The sequence below is a fragment of the Pocillopora damicornis genome, chromosome 4, assembly GCF_964200805.1.
Source record: "Pocillopora damicornis chromosome 4, jaPocDami1.2, whole genome shotgun sequence".
Lineage (NCBI taxonomy): Eukaryota > Metazoa > Cnidaria > Anthozoa > Scleractinia > Pocilloporidae > Pocillopora > Pocillopora damicornis.
In genome coordinates this window covers 20,134,598-20,150,322 of record NC_142673.1, presented here as the reverse complement: position 1 = coordinate 20,150,322, position 15,725 = coordinate 20,134,598, and the positions used below count along the sequence as shown (strand labels likewise).

The 15,725-nt window shown below is 37.5% G+C and overlaps 2 protein-coding genes across 2 annotated transcripts; both read right to left on the bottom strand.

Annotated features, from left to right (window-relative positions):
- Window positions 1-440: 440 nt before the first annotated feature.
- Window positions 441-11,501, bottom strand: LOC113676049 (TNF receptor-associated factor 2). Its single transcript, XM_089204864.1, has 5 exons — window positions 10,968-11,501; window positions 7,413-7,461; window positions 4,168-4,278; window positions 3,228-3,395; window positions 441-2,420 (listed from the first exon to the last, which is right to left on the bottom strand). Exons 1-5 carry the CDS (start codon window positions 11,102-11,104, stop codon window positions 1,521-1,523), a joined length of 1,365 nt encoding a protein of 454 aa, XP_089060990.1. The 5' UTR covers window positions 11,105-11,501; the 3' UTR covers window positions 441-1,520.
- Window positions 8,257-10,278, bottom strand: LOC149047187 (uncharacterized). The gene has a single exon (XM_089204874.1). It carries the CDS (start codon window positions 10,252-10,254, stop codon window positions 9,304-9,306), a length of 951 nt encoding a protein of 316 aa, XP_089061000.1. The 5' UTR covers window positions 10,255-10,278; the 3' UTR covers window positions 8,257-9,303.
- Window positions 11,502-15,725: the final 4,224 nt, after the last annotated feature.

Below are 15,725 nucleotides of genomic sequence, written 5' to 3'. Positions count from 1 at the left end.
ACAATCGTACACAGGCCACGCCCTCTTCCTTTCATCTCTAGTTTGACGTTTACGCGGTCGATTACAAGTTACTAAGTGAAGGATATCACGTGTCGCGGATCATAACTATGTGAAATATTCTAGTGACCTCGACAAATCAATCTACTTAAAAAAGCCCATTGATTTGGGTAATGAATGCGCCATAAACAAACTTAGGGAATTAAGGTGATGCCTACCGTAGAAACACATTTTTTTAATATAGTCTGCCTAGCAAACGTTGTCAGAAATGAGGCGCTGTGTCTAATAAGGCTGGAATCGACTCTTTGCCGAAAAAGCAGGAAGGGAAATTTAAAAGAAAGAGTCAGTTTCGAAGCAAATTAACCACCGATCCAGCTTGAACTTTCCTGAAAAATTCATCATCAAATTTTAAGTGGCTCTGCAACAGAAAGGAATGTCAAGTATAAAGTACAACCAATAAACTGTAATTTATTTTCTCCACCTGGCTATCTTAAACAGTGTATTGTTAACTTTTAAGCTGAACAATGATATAATTCGCTGAAATTGTTTGAAAGTAAATAATTTTTTTCTATTCTAATCAATACACATGGGCGTTAACTATCAAAAGGGGCTAATTCAGAGAATTTAGATGTATTGAGACAAAAAATTTGTGGTAAAATCACAAGCTCGCTACAATCGCAACAACACTTTGACATCCGCTTAAGAACACCTTATTTAAAAAAAAAAACAAAAACTAAATTGTCTAAATCCCCTCACAGCTAAAATATTCACACTTCAATACGGATGCAAGGGTATTCTACGAGAAATATGTGATTATAATATATTTTTGTTCCGTTTTTTTTTTTTTGTCTTTTTACTTACTTAAACCTTAAAAAGCTAAGATATTTACGCCAATGGAGCGTTGGTCAAACCTCGCGTGTACATTTTTCCAGAAGATTCCTATCCAAAATGACCGTTTATTCACGTTTAAGTCATGTTCACAGAAATTTCTCTAATATTACGTTAAAATTAAGCTTAACATACACTCTACAATAGTTTACCATTTATATCACCTGCAAGAGTAGACTTATTTTGCGTGTTTCTTACCAAACCAGAGCCGCAAACTGAGAAACGTCAAAGCACATAACGAATAATAAAGAAATTATACACAACGAGTTGCAGCACAATTGTATTTGACTCTATCAGCATGGTAAGAAGTAAACGATCGTCATGGTTGTAAATAAAACATGTACTGCGAGAAGGACCTCACTACCACAATGATCAATACTAATTATCATTAGCTAAAAGACTAGAAAAATATTAATATGAACTCTTTTATCTTCAGAGTTAATCATTTTTGTTCGAAATTAACCCATGTAGTTATTACTATGACATCGTAACTGCATAATCTGAGTAAATGCTGTCTATCATTAAAAAAAGAAGCCCGTCTAAATTGGTCCCTGATCACCCGAGTTCATGATTGATCCCGATATTATTTTAAAGCAACCTCTCACTAAAAATGTTTCCCGCTGGTCTAACCTAGTTTACAGATCGTCAGTATCTACAATAATCTTCATAAACATGGTGTCGTCCCTGACATATGCGTGATTATTAAGCTCAGCAAGCGAGCAGAACATTGGACACCCACTGGTGATGTTTGTTTCTCTTCTTGGCCTCTGAAAGGATGAGCTGTTCGGATCAGGTCTGATGGAGTCGATTACGTGTTCCACGTCATCCTGATCCAGTAACATGAAGATGACCTTTTGTCTGAATGGCCAGCAGAGAAGGGCGTCATAATGACCGCGCATGATCACAAAGTAGACAGAGATGTGCGTTCCTCTACCCATTCCATCGCCGTTCAGATAGACACGCACGCACATCTTATAACCGTAGCGACTGGTCGAGAAACTTGGACTGACGACGGAGACTCCCTCTCCATTAACTGCATCATTCCGTTTACGTGAAAAACCGGAAATCTTCCATAAAAGCTGGCCATCGTGGCTTGAGATATCTTGCTGTCTTACGTCATCCTTCAAATCCGCCAGGGTAACATTTGTAAGTGCCAGTGTGTGTTTGATGGATTCAAGTACCATTTTGATGTCCGCAGCTTCCTTTTCAAGACTGGCGACCCGTTGTGCAAAAGCAAGGCTCTGAGCTCTACCATTGCACTCACTGGGTGTTCCAGAGAAAGGACCTGCACTTGACGGATTTGCTGAAGCCACTGTCCTCTCCTGGGCATTAGGATCTTGGAATGTTGCGAGTGGACGTCGAGATCCTTCTGCCAACAGCTGACCATCGAGGTGCTCCTGTAGTTGTTGAACTGCTTCGCGTAATCCACGTTGTTCATCCTGGAGGTGGTACACTGACTGATGCAGGTTATCTACAACAATTCCCAGGTTGTCCATCTGGCAGTGGAGATAATTGTGATTCAAGCGAAGATGTTCCTGATTACAATATTAAGAAATAAAAGAATAACCAGCTTTTCTTTAGCTTACCTCTTACAAGTTACACAGTCTAGTTGGCTAAAGGCGAGAGTGCAGTTTGAGTTTAAAGAAGGCTTAGTGTTACATCAATCAACCAAGGTAAAAGGTTTCAAGTCCAACTGCTACTTACCGAAGCAGCTGCAGAAAAACACTATCCAGTAAACTAATCACAAAATAGTGACACGTGTTCACGTAACTTAAAGGGCAGTTCTAACTATCTTTGACTCAATATATATATTCCTTCTTAGTAGGTGTATTTTCTTAAACCCCCTGACGAGTTCTCCTGCTTCACCTTCGCCTAAATCTTCAATTATGTTCCACCAGTGTAGCTTAGAACATAAAGAGGATAGAGAATCGCTCTGGAACGATCCAAATGGCACGAACACACAAAGGATAGATACACGTATTACAGTTAGTCCGTAATTCTCGTTTTAATCACGGTTGCCCTTGACAACGCGTCCACAACATTCAATTGATTGGCAACATAACATATTTCTTATCTACTGTGTTAAACCCTTGATAAAGAAAACACAAGCAGTACTTTATCATAAAGTATTAAATCTTAAGCATCCAAGGTCCCACTTTATTTCTCATTTAATATTCAAGAAAGGTGAGGGAGGCAACCGCACGCGCAAGGTGAAAACTCCCTACTTTAAGATCATCAATTTTGCGCAATTATTCTTCTTTAACTGAGCTAATATACAAGTAGCAACTATCATTTGCTCCATGATCTGTAGATTATCTCTGTCAATAAATGACATGCAGTACCTTCATTCTGCAGTAATCAAAAACTTCATCACAAAATCGGCATTTCTCTGGTCTGAAAATGCAATTCTTTTCTAGATGTTCAGCAAGTTCACCTCTTCTAACCAGCACGCGACAAGCATCATACACACAAGGGAGTACCAAAAACTTGCATTCCCTATTTTCATGATCCTGTTTAAAACAATTATTAATAAATTACTTTACATAAATGTATAAAGGTAAGTAATGAGAGCAGGCCTAATCAAAATAATTTGTAAAAGCATATGCATGCCTCTGATACAAAGGTCCTGTGTTGTGCCTTGGGCTTTGTCACATGTGATTGGATGAATTTTATGAGTAAATCAATCACTCTTAAATATACTTACTAAAGTAATAATCATGATAATAATAATATATTATTAACAAAATTAAGTGCTAATCAACTATTGCACGTATTTCTATCAGGACAAGATGAAGATGATGGTTATAATATTCATCAAAACATCAGTCATTAGTTAATAGGACAGCACCGTGGTATATTTTTTGTTTCACTTGTCATGAACATGATGTTTTTTACAACAATCTTCCCTTCCTCTCCCTCCCTAATTGTATTCTTTTGCATTCGTACACTTGATTTGATAATCTAGTCAATCAGCACTTGAACATGACATTGGAAAATGGTGTGGACACTTAATTTCAAGTGCTCTAATTTTGTTCTTTTTCAAAATTGAATTTTTGTTTAGTTTTTTAATTCCAAATTTGCCCCCTGTTTTGTTTCCATTTAAAATTTTAATTACAAATTTAAAACTAAGAAGTTGGACTCTTTTCTTTTATTATATTGGATTTTTTACACAATGCACCTAAGTTTCAAATAAGAAAATTATAGTCAGATTGACATTCATCAGTTCAACAGTTGACACATAATGTTTTACTTTAGGCCATAACAGGACACAAGAAACATTACCTCTAGATGGCGTATCATTCCTCTCCATGTGCACCCTTCATCCTGATAGGTACAGCCAACATTCTGACAAAGAACTTCACGCTCTATCCATTTGTCGTGGAAAGTTTCATCCTGTTAATAAATAATTCATTAAGCAAGGCCTAAAATCAAGCTGCTGCTAATATAGAGATTCCTTCCAGACTTGTTTTGCTTTCTGCTAAATAAAACATTCTTTTGGAAGTTTAAAAGTAATTTTACAAATTACCCTTCAAAAACAGTGTTTAAATCTTGCATCTGACGAAATTAACTGCCATTTCTCACACACAATTGGGAGCAATGTCAAGCCCAACCTGCTGCAACCCTTTTTTTATCACAAAGCATCAATATAGTATTACAGATCAATAAACAGGAAAAATGCTCCCTTGAGTACATGCCATTGACAAACTTGAGAAAATTAACTAACAAAACAACCTAAATTGTCTTAATGAAAACCCCTTGCCTACAAAGGCTTAATGCAACAGTGAAAGAGATAACTACATGACATTAAGGCAATAAAAACTACCCAGCTAGAATGGTGGATGGGTGGGAGGGAGGTCAGGCAACTGCAATCAGCAACAAGAAAACTTGTAAATTACAACCAACCATGTGACTAAACCCCAACACTAGACCCAGACCCAGACTCCCAAATGTGTAGAAAAACATTTTATGCTTCTTTTGTTCTTCAGCCAGCCCTTGCTTATACAAACAATTCTGCATGCAAACAGCAACTCTTAGGTGTAACTTGCACCAAGAAAGCAACTTTCACTATAACTTACTTAAAGAAAGCATCTGACATCAATTTAGAGCTTTTGCAATAGCAGTTTAAATGATACATGTAATATTGCAATAAAAAATTTATTATAATAACCTCGACAGATAGAATGTAACATTTTGAGATTTCAGCTACAATTTAATCAGTATGGCTCACATAATAAATATTTACCAGCTTGGAGCACAGAAAATGGAGCAGCTTACTTTTATTCTTAAATCACTTTTTTTCAAGCCGTCTGTTTGAAAAAGGCAACTTCTCAACTAATTTTTGTCTTTGTTTCCAACAAATACACCTGTAACTGTAATTTCCAGTTACTTTCATACAGGGCAAGGTCAGGGTGTCAGTATTTAAGGCCAGGTTTTGTGGCACAACTTAGAGCAGACAAAATAAAATTTGACTGTGTGACAATGCACCAACAGTTTTAGGTGGTACCCTGTTTATGTATAAACATTTAAGAACCACCACAATAATGGCCAAGAACACCAGCTAAGCTAGCCCTATAACTGAACTGATTTGGTTAAAAATGCTTGGGTTACTTATGACTTAAGTAACAGCCTCAACTCTTTAACACCTCCGCAACTTTGCATATGTGTTAACTAAAAGTAAAATGTCACAAGTCTGTTATAAGCAATTATTGGATGAGATTGAGCATGCTATCATAAATTATTAATATCTAGGTCTGAGTTATCCTCCAGAGACTGATAAAACAGATGCGAGGTTTACTAATTCATGACATAGAAAAAAACTGAATTCAGTAATTGTTTTATGATTCATTTTTTTCAACAATTTTCAAAAGACAGCAACTCTCTTAGAGTTTTCAAAAGTTTGAGAATACCTATAAACAGGCAAGGCCAGGGGCTTGGAAACTAGGCAGACTTTGAACTTCACATGGTAATTCAATACCTGGGATGTTGAGATGTTACTTAGAGCGGGAATGGGGAATGAGAAATTGAAAATGGGAGAATAATTTTCTTTAAGATTTATTGTTTGTTATGTGGTTTTTTCTCTTTTATTAAGTGGTGATAATCAATATCCATGCTTTTTTTTTCTTTTTCAAAAACATTCATTTAGAAAAACTTGCCAAATTTTTGCAAGTCACCAATTTTTTTGCCAATCTTCAAAGGACCCAATGTCCTACCACAGAAGCTTCCAAATTTCAGCTAAACAAGCATTCATGTTTTCTTTAATCATTAGCTGTCATGATATGCAAGATGTGCCCTGAGGATAAAATTTCATTCGGAAAAAATGTAGTTAGTCCACTAGTCAAGTTTGGCATGTGATGATAGGATTTTCCTCATCTATCTGACCCTTTTTCTTTCAACTAAAAGGAATATGAGTGCTGCTTCAGTTCAAATGTCTGTGACTCATCCTGGGTTGAGTAAAACTGGCAGTAATTTGGAAAACGTATAGTTTCCACAGGAAATTCAATCTCCTTCTGTAGCAAGTCCTGAAGCCAGCACAAGTAGTGTAAGTGTCTACCAAAACACTAAAGATCAGCAGAAAAAAGGATCCTTTCCTCCATAGCAATTCCAGCAAGATTTTATTATGTTATTTTTTGGAGCAAGATGAGTCTGTGATTGACATATGATTCAATCATTGAAGTTTTAGAATACTAGTTTGATGCAACTGCCACCAAAACTTGGAAAGAGCAAAAATTTTGCTAGTTTTTGATTTGTGAAAAAATTCGAAAATATTCTTATTCACTTTAGTGTGACCCAACCCTAATAGAGGTTTTCTTGACTAATCGCCCCAGTTTTTCAGCTAGTGGCTACAGCAAAACCGAAAAATCATATCTAGGAATAATTGCACAACCTTAAGACCGGCGGAGCTGATAATGAATTTAAAAGGTTGCCAGTAGTAATTTGCATAAATATTAATAGCACATGATACATCAGACTCCTGAACTTCCCACAAAGATAAGTAATCTCATTCTTAGAGGGTGGACAAACACCTAAATAATTTTAATTAAAATCATTCCCTCCTCTGAAAAATTAATCGAAATTATTATAAAAATCATTTTCATTACTTGTTAAGCTTCAGATAGTGACAACAAAACAAGACAGGGTAACTTCTTTCCTTATCATCAATTTATTGCATTTCTTAAATTTACCCCTGAATGTTTTTGAAAGAGGACATGGATATCAATAATGACTGTTGAAAAATACATGCTCTGCATTATAAATAGAAAAAAAAAATTAAAAACAATTTCCCATTTTTTATTTCCCATTTCATTTTCCCATTCCCCATTCTTCATTCTTTATTCCCCATTTCCTTTTCCCACTTTTATATCAATCACTTTTATATAACCCAATATCTGCTGCAGACATTGGGTTATTAATGTTAAGTCACCATGTCACTTAATTGTATATTGACTTTATTCTCTTGATCAATCAGAGTTTTCATGGTAAGGTCAATGTATAACATAATTTCATATCTGAAAAAAAATGATTGATACCTCTCGAATGACTGTTCCATCTTTTACACAATGCACATTTGTTGTAGATCTGTTCAGAAAATAAATAAATCAAAACAGAAATATAAAAAAAAAGATAACAAGAAACCAAACAAAAAGCAATATTTCAGTAACACCATATAATAATCTCATAAAAAAAATTAATAGGAAAGAATTATAATCATACTAATTGCTAACTGGTCTTCAGGTTCTTTAAGCTAATCTCTAAGCTGATGGGGCTCATGAAAATGCAATTTTTGGTACTCAGACTTGATTGGAAAAAAAAGAAAAGAAAAGAAAAGGCTGCATTATTTGTATGATATAATTTGGGATTAAATACATTTCATTTGACAAGCAGATTGAATATCAACACAGCCATGTTCAAATTTCAGGCTTCCATGGGATCTGAACCCATGCCTCCCAGATATTAGTTTGACACTACTACCACTACTGAGCTATACACCAAATGCAAATATGGCGGACCACTTGGACGGCCCGGGACTAGTAGCGTGGAAGTGAGGCTAGTCAGTCCTCAGCCTGCTTTTTCCCTGTTTGTTTTGATCGTCACGTTATGGCTGCGAGTGCTTTGACAGAGGACGATAAAGGGTCAGAGGTCAAGTGTCCTGAAACAAAATTTCTGGTTACACCCCTGGATGCTTGTTCTGATAGCAATTTTTTTCTGGAAAATCAAAATGGTGAACTGAAACTCAAGCAAAATCACAAGTACTATACCCAAGTGCAGGGACTGTTGGGAGTTACAGGCGCAAGATGGTGTGACTTTGTGGTTGACACAAGTAAGGGTATGAGCATTGAACGTATCCCCTTTAATGATGAATATTGGAAAACCTTAAAAGGAACATTAAAGTCATATTATTTTAATCATTTTCTTTCACAGGCAACAAGGGAGCCTTAAATAATTCAACCAGTTCTTGATGTCCTTCTTAAGTGCGAGAAGATTAATGAAAATGATACAGGATATGGGATAGGACTCCCATATGAAACAGATGGAATGCTTATTGAAAATTTTGAATGAAATCCCTGAAGGAGACCAATCTGGGAGTGGCTTAAGCTTCTGTGATCAAAAACACCCAAATCCAAACAAGGCCTTGGCAGGCATAAAAAATAGTATTTTCCCCTGAACTTCCTAGGCAAGGCCCAAAATCTGAAGTTAAAACCGCTAAATTAACAATATGAAAAGCATCCCTGTCTGTTTCATATCGCAGCCCCTTCCCCCCTTCCCTGGAATGATACAAACTATTCCGAAATTAGTGGATCTTGTGTATTGCACAAAAAGGCACACATACTCCACATCTGGTTAACAACAGAGAATAAACATAATGGTATTTCTCCCTTCCAGATAAGGAAGTTCTTTATCTTGTTAATTGCTCTCTCCACATGGATTCTTAACCCAGCAATTTGTTGTGTTTGAACAACATCTTCAGCAGACATTGAGTGTTTGCCCCGAGGAAAGGCGGAATATTCAGTTTCACTCCAAGTGGAAAAATGTCTGCGATTTGAAATCCTTTGTCGGCCATAACAGTGTCACCATTCTCAAATTTCTGTGACAAAAAGCCACTTCGAATAACAATTTCCCGATCTGAGATACTTCCAGCGTAAAGCTGGCTAATGAAGGTAATTGCACCACTTGGGGATATGCCCACTAGTCCTTTGAGTGGTACATGATTTTTATAGGAGCTGAATAACTCAGAATTGAGCAGCAAACTGCTGAGCATCTTACAGCGCACCTCCGTACAGTCTATGATGACTCTCGTAGTTGGGAATTTCTCTTTGAAATCAGTTGGCATGGTTGCCTGCACAACCTCCTTTGATGGCCAAATGCATATCTGGCCAAATTTCAAGTACATGTAATTTATCCATGTTACAAAAATTCGACTCACAGTAGACTGAGCCACACCATAAAGATGAAGGAATGTTTTTCTGAGAACCCTCTTCTCAGACGACAAAGCACAATGAAAAATTCATCTAGTGGCTTGAGCTTTCGGCGACGTCCTTTCTTTGCAGCCTGAACATTTCCCTCATCTTCAGAGTCTGAATTATAAAAGTCTTCAGGGACATCTATCACACTGCCTCTGGGGCGAATGTTTGCACAGTTGTCTCCAGGATTTAAATACTCGAAAATGGCCATAAAAGTCGCATAACTGGACAGACCAGTGTAAAAAGAAATGTCTCCGTCCGTCGTGAAACGATCCACACAAAATAAACGCGAAGATATTTCCTTCTGGTGGCGTACGCACTCTGCCAATTTCTCATTAAATTCTATGTTTTCGCGACGAAGGTTGTTTATTTCACTTTCTGCCTGCTTTAATTTCTCTTCTAGTTCGCCGATCTTTGTGCTTTGCTCGGCGATTTGTCTTTCTAAATCTGGGGTTTTACATGTGTCATCTTCGAAGCTTGTACTTGGCTCACAGGCGGACATCTCGACGGTTTCTTGGGCTTCACTGTTTACAGACGCAGACTGATCAGAGCGATGAGAGTTGTCTTCGGCGAGCAGTTGTTTCTTCGCAGGCAGCGGTTGCCGTTCAGTCGGGGCCTTTCTTTTTTTCGGAGAACGTCCTGACCAGTCAAATTTTGAAGGAACACCGCCTTCCTTGATATAAATCCGTCCGTTGATAGACTTCCTAAGGTCTTCTGACCTGAAATGTAGTGAACAGACTTTCGTACGCTCTGTTATGACGAAGGCCTTGCCTTCCTCTCGACGGATTGCGTGTATCCACTGTTTTCTTATCAGAGGCGCTTTAGGAAAGTTAAAGAAAGAAACCTTTTCTCCTAATAACGATGTGTAACCTTTCTGATTGCGGTTGGGTACGCAGCAGAACGAAGGCATCGCGAAATGATTACACAACAACACAAAGTCAAAAGGACGCGTAGTCAAAACAAACTGACTAGCCTCGCTTCCACGCTATTAGTTCCGGGCCGTCCGAGTGGTCCGCCATGCATTCGGTGTATGAAGCCAAAAGTTGGAGGGGAGCGCATTTGTTATTAGCTATTTCCTAGAAATGTACTTTTTACCCACACTGGCAATTTTAAACCTTGCTTCAAGGCTTTCAAAGATTTTCAAGTCCAAGGAAGATAAATTATAATATGATATCAAGAGCCAATTTACTGCTTGCATTTAACAATTCTCCATAAAGGAATACATGTAATTCAGTCAGCAACTTAAAAACCAGACATGACAAGGCTAGTATATGTGTGTAAATAAACTCTCTACACCAGCAGAATGTTTAGTGGCCAAATTAAAAGTCCTCTTGGTGCGGTTGTTAGATAAGATTTTTAAAACTGAGTTTTTTTAAGATATCTACGATTTTACCTCTAGACTAATGTTAAACGCAATAATAACAATGTGGTATTTTTAAGAGGGAGCACTTGTGTGCATGATTCAAATAGGGATGGCACAAAAATAACTATCTAGAAAATTTTCACTTCCAATCGAAACTCGATGGAGACCCTACTAATCCTTCGTTTCGTGCGAGTTCGAAAACTTCGATTTCATCGAAATCATAAGTCTGAAATAACACGAGCTGACACATGGTTACTTACACAAAACAACATGAGTAGCAATACATATGTCCACATGAAGTTTGAATCGGTTCTCTCAGCACCAATTCACACAGTCCACAGCAGAACTTGTCATCGAGCTTGTCCTTGTCAGAAGAACTTACACGAAAACCGGGCATCTCACATTGAAGTTCTTACTCGTAGCCCACGATTCCTTTATACTAAATGAAGTTCGAAGAACGATGACAGCCTCAATACTGCTTCTTCAATCGAACGAAGAAGACTTACTATGAAAATGGGAATACGCGAACCTCCTGACTTTCCCTCGGGCCTGACTATTGACAGCTCCCCTTTGCACATTCATACACAAATATATACTACGGATGTCCATCGTTAGGGGTTTTCCCAAGTGCTGGACGAATAGGAAAGGCGATCTCGTTGACGGCCGCTCGATTTAGAACACTTTTTGCCCATGGCGCGCAAGTGGGCGTGACTTTGGCAGAAATCTTTGTTGCGTCACTTCCTGGAGGAGTATCTTGCGGTTAAATCCTTTGTTTTTTTTCCCGCCGCGAGCCTGCTGATTTGACGCGCAGACCTGGTTACCTAATTGAGTCTGGTTTCCACGAAACCAGACTCAATTAGGTAACCAGGCCTTCTGATGATATTTTTCAATTCCACACTCACCTCCCCCGACTGGTTGAAGTGCGGTTGGAGGGGGACAGGGAAGGGAACATTTTTGTTACTTGCGCGAGAAAAAACAAATGGGAAGTTATCGATTAACCTTATTTTTATTGTAATTTTCGTGGGAAAGAATGTTACCTTATCTCGCTGCGCTCCGTTCAAGTACGAATCTTCTGCCTTTGGCTAAAATACGCTTTCTTCGTGAATTCTAAACACTACTCACAGTCAAATGGAACCAAAGGGAATTTCAAACCTAGTAAGTACTTGCTTCTGAATAGTGTCTTACAAGCTCTGCTCTCGGTGACATGTTTTTCCGAAGGACTCGCTGGATTGCAGCACAATCGTAAGAAGTGCACCTCATCGAGTACAGGTCTTGAAAATGTATTCAATGTTAAAAAAAAGTCCCAGCAGGTAAACAACATTAACCTTTCGGTGAACTGCGTAATTGAACCAAGTACTTTTTTTGTGGACCACAAAATTTGTCACAAGTGCAGTAATCCACTTATTTATTCTTGAAATTAAGCTTATTTCGACTTAATGAAGCAATTTGTATCAATCATATTAAAAATACGTGTTTGAAAACTTGATAATCTTGTTAAACGCTATAGGAAGTTGTACCTTTAAAGAAGCTACAAGTAAACTCTGTATGGCCTTTTCACTGCTTATAGCGGTAAATTTATATTAACCTTGGAAGCTTTGCACGTCTTAGTTATAGGCTTGATTATTTTTTGACGCTGTTGTGATGAACATCCATCTGAAGTGTGCGAGTATGAGTGCTCAGGGTGCAAAGAGTGAAAACGGTACACAAACCTTATAATTTCGACCCCTCCACCCCTCCCAGCCCCACCCTCTGCAAAATGAGTAGTTTGTGGACCATATTGACTTGAAATTTTACACTTGGTAACTCCTAAATTGACTGATGCCTCACACAAGAGAAAATTATTTTCATATCATAACTGTGCACCACTGAAGCCTTGCATTAACAAAAAGGCTCTTCTGGTATGTTTCACTAATTACGCAAGGTCAGATGCAGTTGCAATAAAGGATGGAAAAAATGAATTATTATTATTATTATCATTATAATTATTGTGTTACATATTCTTAACCAAATTTGAAACTTTACCACTCCCCTCCCCTAAAGCAGCTACATGTATACAATATAGGGCTTTTTTAAAAGTCCTCACTGTTAAATGCCTCAAGGTTTGCTGGTTTGGCAGTCAGTGGAAAAGTAATAAAAGAAATGCATTCAGTTGGATTCAAGTGATTATAATTAAGATTTAAATATCAATTCTAACTGAGCAATGACTCAGGATATAGAAAACAAGACATTGATTGCATTATATTTAGTGACTTCATCCAAATAAGCCAAGAAAGCTTTTCTTTTTGTTTAGTACCTAATCATAAAAAAGCCCCATATTCTGTAATTGTAAGTCATAAAGTGAAATTCAGTACTCTAACTATATTCAATAGACCTTAGGGCCGTTTTCAGTACCACCTTGATGGGTTGGTGGGCAGGCATGACCTTGCATTGTTTGTATGAGAATCCAATGTCAATTAATCTTTGTGAATCATATTAGGTGGCTTGATGCAAATGAACCAAGAAAGCATCTTTTTTTCATTTGGTACATAACCATAAAAAAGCCCCATATTCTGTAGTTGTAAGTCATGGAGTGAAATTCAGTACTTTAATTATATTCAATAGACCTTACTGCAGTTTTCAACACCACCTTGATGGGTTGGTGGGCAGGCGTGACCTTGCAGTATTTGTATCAGAATTCAATGTCAAATAATTTTTTTGAAAATTCTGTTATGATAAAAATGTCAGTAATATGGCAAACATAAGCAACAGTTGTACATGTTACAAGAAAAGGATTCTTCTGTTAAAAAAATTTTCTCCTTGGGGACTAAAATTTCCTCGTTGCTTACCTTTATTACAGACTCCACAAAATTTCTGCGATGCCTCCTTTTCACGGATGGCTGATCACAACTACAACCCTGATGGATGTTGGAGTACGCTTCTTCTATGAAGTAAGCATCCTTACCACTCCCAAAATGCATTACTAGTTGCCTCAGATGTCCAGGCAGTCCAGGGAACAATTTAAACATTAGCCCAGTTTTGTGTAATCAGATTAATTGTTGCTCAGAGTGCATTATTTCATGACAAGGTACTTCAACAAGTTAGGTAGACACATAGTATATACCACAAAAGCAAATGATTTCTGGTGTTATCGCTAATTGAGATATCAGATCAAGAAAGTATAAGTTTATTAATATAGTTAAATTTTAGCTGAAAGCTTTTCGAGTTATTAATATGACAATTTACTGTACATTGTAAAATTACAAAGCAAAACACTAAATTTAGGTTGTAAAACACTAAAATACTTGTTTGCCTCTCAGTCTCAAAACGTTTTTCTCTTTGCTGCTTTAAAAATTTGAACTTGTGTTTCCTACACGCCAAAGTTCCTTGTATTCTCCAGTGTGACAAAAAAGGTCACGCAAGCAAGAAAAGGCTTGGGCACAAATTCAGTAGGCTTGGTGTCATGAGTCGAGCCTGGTTTCGAAGCTCCTTGACCCTTTAACTCCCAAGATCTGATTCTCAGTTCTCTCCTCTTGTTGCGACACATTTCCTTGTAAATTAGTTGCAAGAATTTGTTGTTAGATTAAGATAACAACTTCTACCTGATACATTTGAAACTATCATTACCTGTTTGCTGGATAGTGGATGTATATTGTAGGGAGAAGTTACATGTAAATCACTTCTGGGAGTTAAAGGGTTAGGTGATCCCAAAAAAATTTGTGCAAACGCGCGAGCGAGACAGGAGCTCTCTCATATTTATATATTTTGTCTCTCCAACTATGGCTAGAGGTACGCCCTACAAGCACTATTGACGAGTTTCCGGATAATCGGAAACTGTCGGCTAATGCAATATGGCGGATTATTCCTGAAACACCATTTGCGTTTTACCAATAGTCGAGGGACGTGATTGAACTAGACATGAACATTGTAACATGCTTTACATGTGAAGAATACATTGTTGAGTTTAAATCAAGGAAATTTCGCTCAATTTTGTGTGGCTGTTTCCTTCACCCTCGTCGATCGTAAGTTTCTTGTTCAGTAGTTTTAGCTTAACACTGTAGCCGCCGAGATCTACGCTTGCAAAGGTAAAAAAAACTTATTAATACTATCGCCACTATAATGCCGTTGTCAAAGTGCTACCGGTTGGAAAGATCCCCAAGTTGAAATTTCTATTGTCTTTTACCTCTAGCCGGTAGGATCTCAGGAGGCTTAGAAAATGCTACCGGCTAGAGTTACAGCTTGCATACTTAGTCAACTTTGCGCTATTGTTATCACGGTTTGCTTTGCATTTTACCTTTTCTGCACTCCAAATTAGTCTTACACTACTTTGAATCACTTTTTTCAAGAATATGTGTACATTCAAAATACTAACGGCTACAGGTACAGCCATAGTTAGTAGAGGAGAACTACTAACTATGGTACAGCTTGCATACTTGGTGGACTTTGCCCAATTTTTATTATGGTTTGCTCCACATTTTACTTTTCTGCACTCCAAGTTGTAGTTTTAAACTTCTTGGAATCACTTTTTACAAGAGTACATTTACATTTATTTTTTTAATTTGATCTTGTACATCTAGCTGGTAGGATCTTAAGAGGCTTAGAAAATACTACCGGCTAGAGGTACAGCTGGCATATTTAGGAGGTCACATCTTCGGATTTCTTTTATGAAGACCTCACTTGTGCAGCTGGATTGTACTGGAAATTGAGAAGTAAATTTGGCGAAACAATTTCATTCTTACACAGTCTGGGTTACATTCACGCACTTTGTGTAATCCAATGGGGTCTGACTTACTTATTTCCAAGTGTAAATGCGATTTCGGAAAAATTAATCGCATATTTGTTGTATTCGGCACTGTATCCATGCAAGTATTATATAACATCCACGGAACGGAGGACACGCTGGGAATTAACATCTATGTAAAGGAGGTAAGATACTGCAATCAGTTTCGTTATTTTTAAGTGTTAAGAAACCTTTGCTGACCTGAGCTAAAGGTTGGCTGCAGTTAGTTCCGTTTCGTTGTCAAGCCCTAGCATAAGAGGTT

Bases quoted from the DNA above. Each gene is read 5' to 3' on its own strand.
- LOC149047187 (XM_089204874.1), bottom strand. From the start codon at position 10,254: ATGCCTTCGTTCTGCTGCGTACCCAACCGCAATCAGAAAGGTTACACA.
- LOC113676049 (XM_089204864.1), bottom strand. From the start codon at position 11,104: ATGCCCGGTTTTCGTGTAAGTTCTTCTGACAAGGACAAGCTCGATGAC. The intron at 7,462-10,967 runs GTAAGTAACCAT...TTTTCTGAACAG, and splicing joins TGCTACTCATGTTGTTTTGT to ATCTACAACAAATGTGCATT. The intron at 2,421-3,227 runs GTACTGCATGTC...TATTGTAATCAG, and splicing joins TTGATTACTGCAGAATGAAG to GAACATCTTCGCTTGAATCA.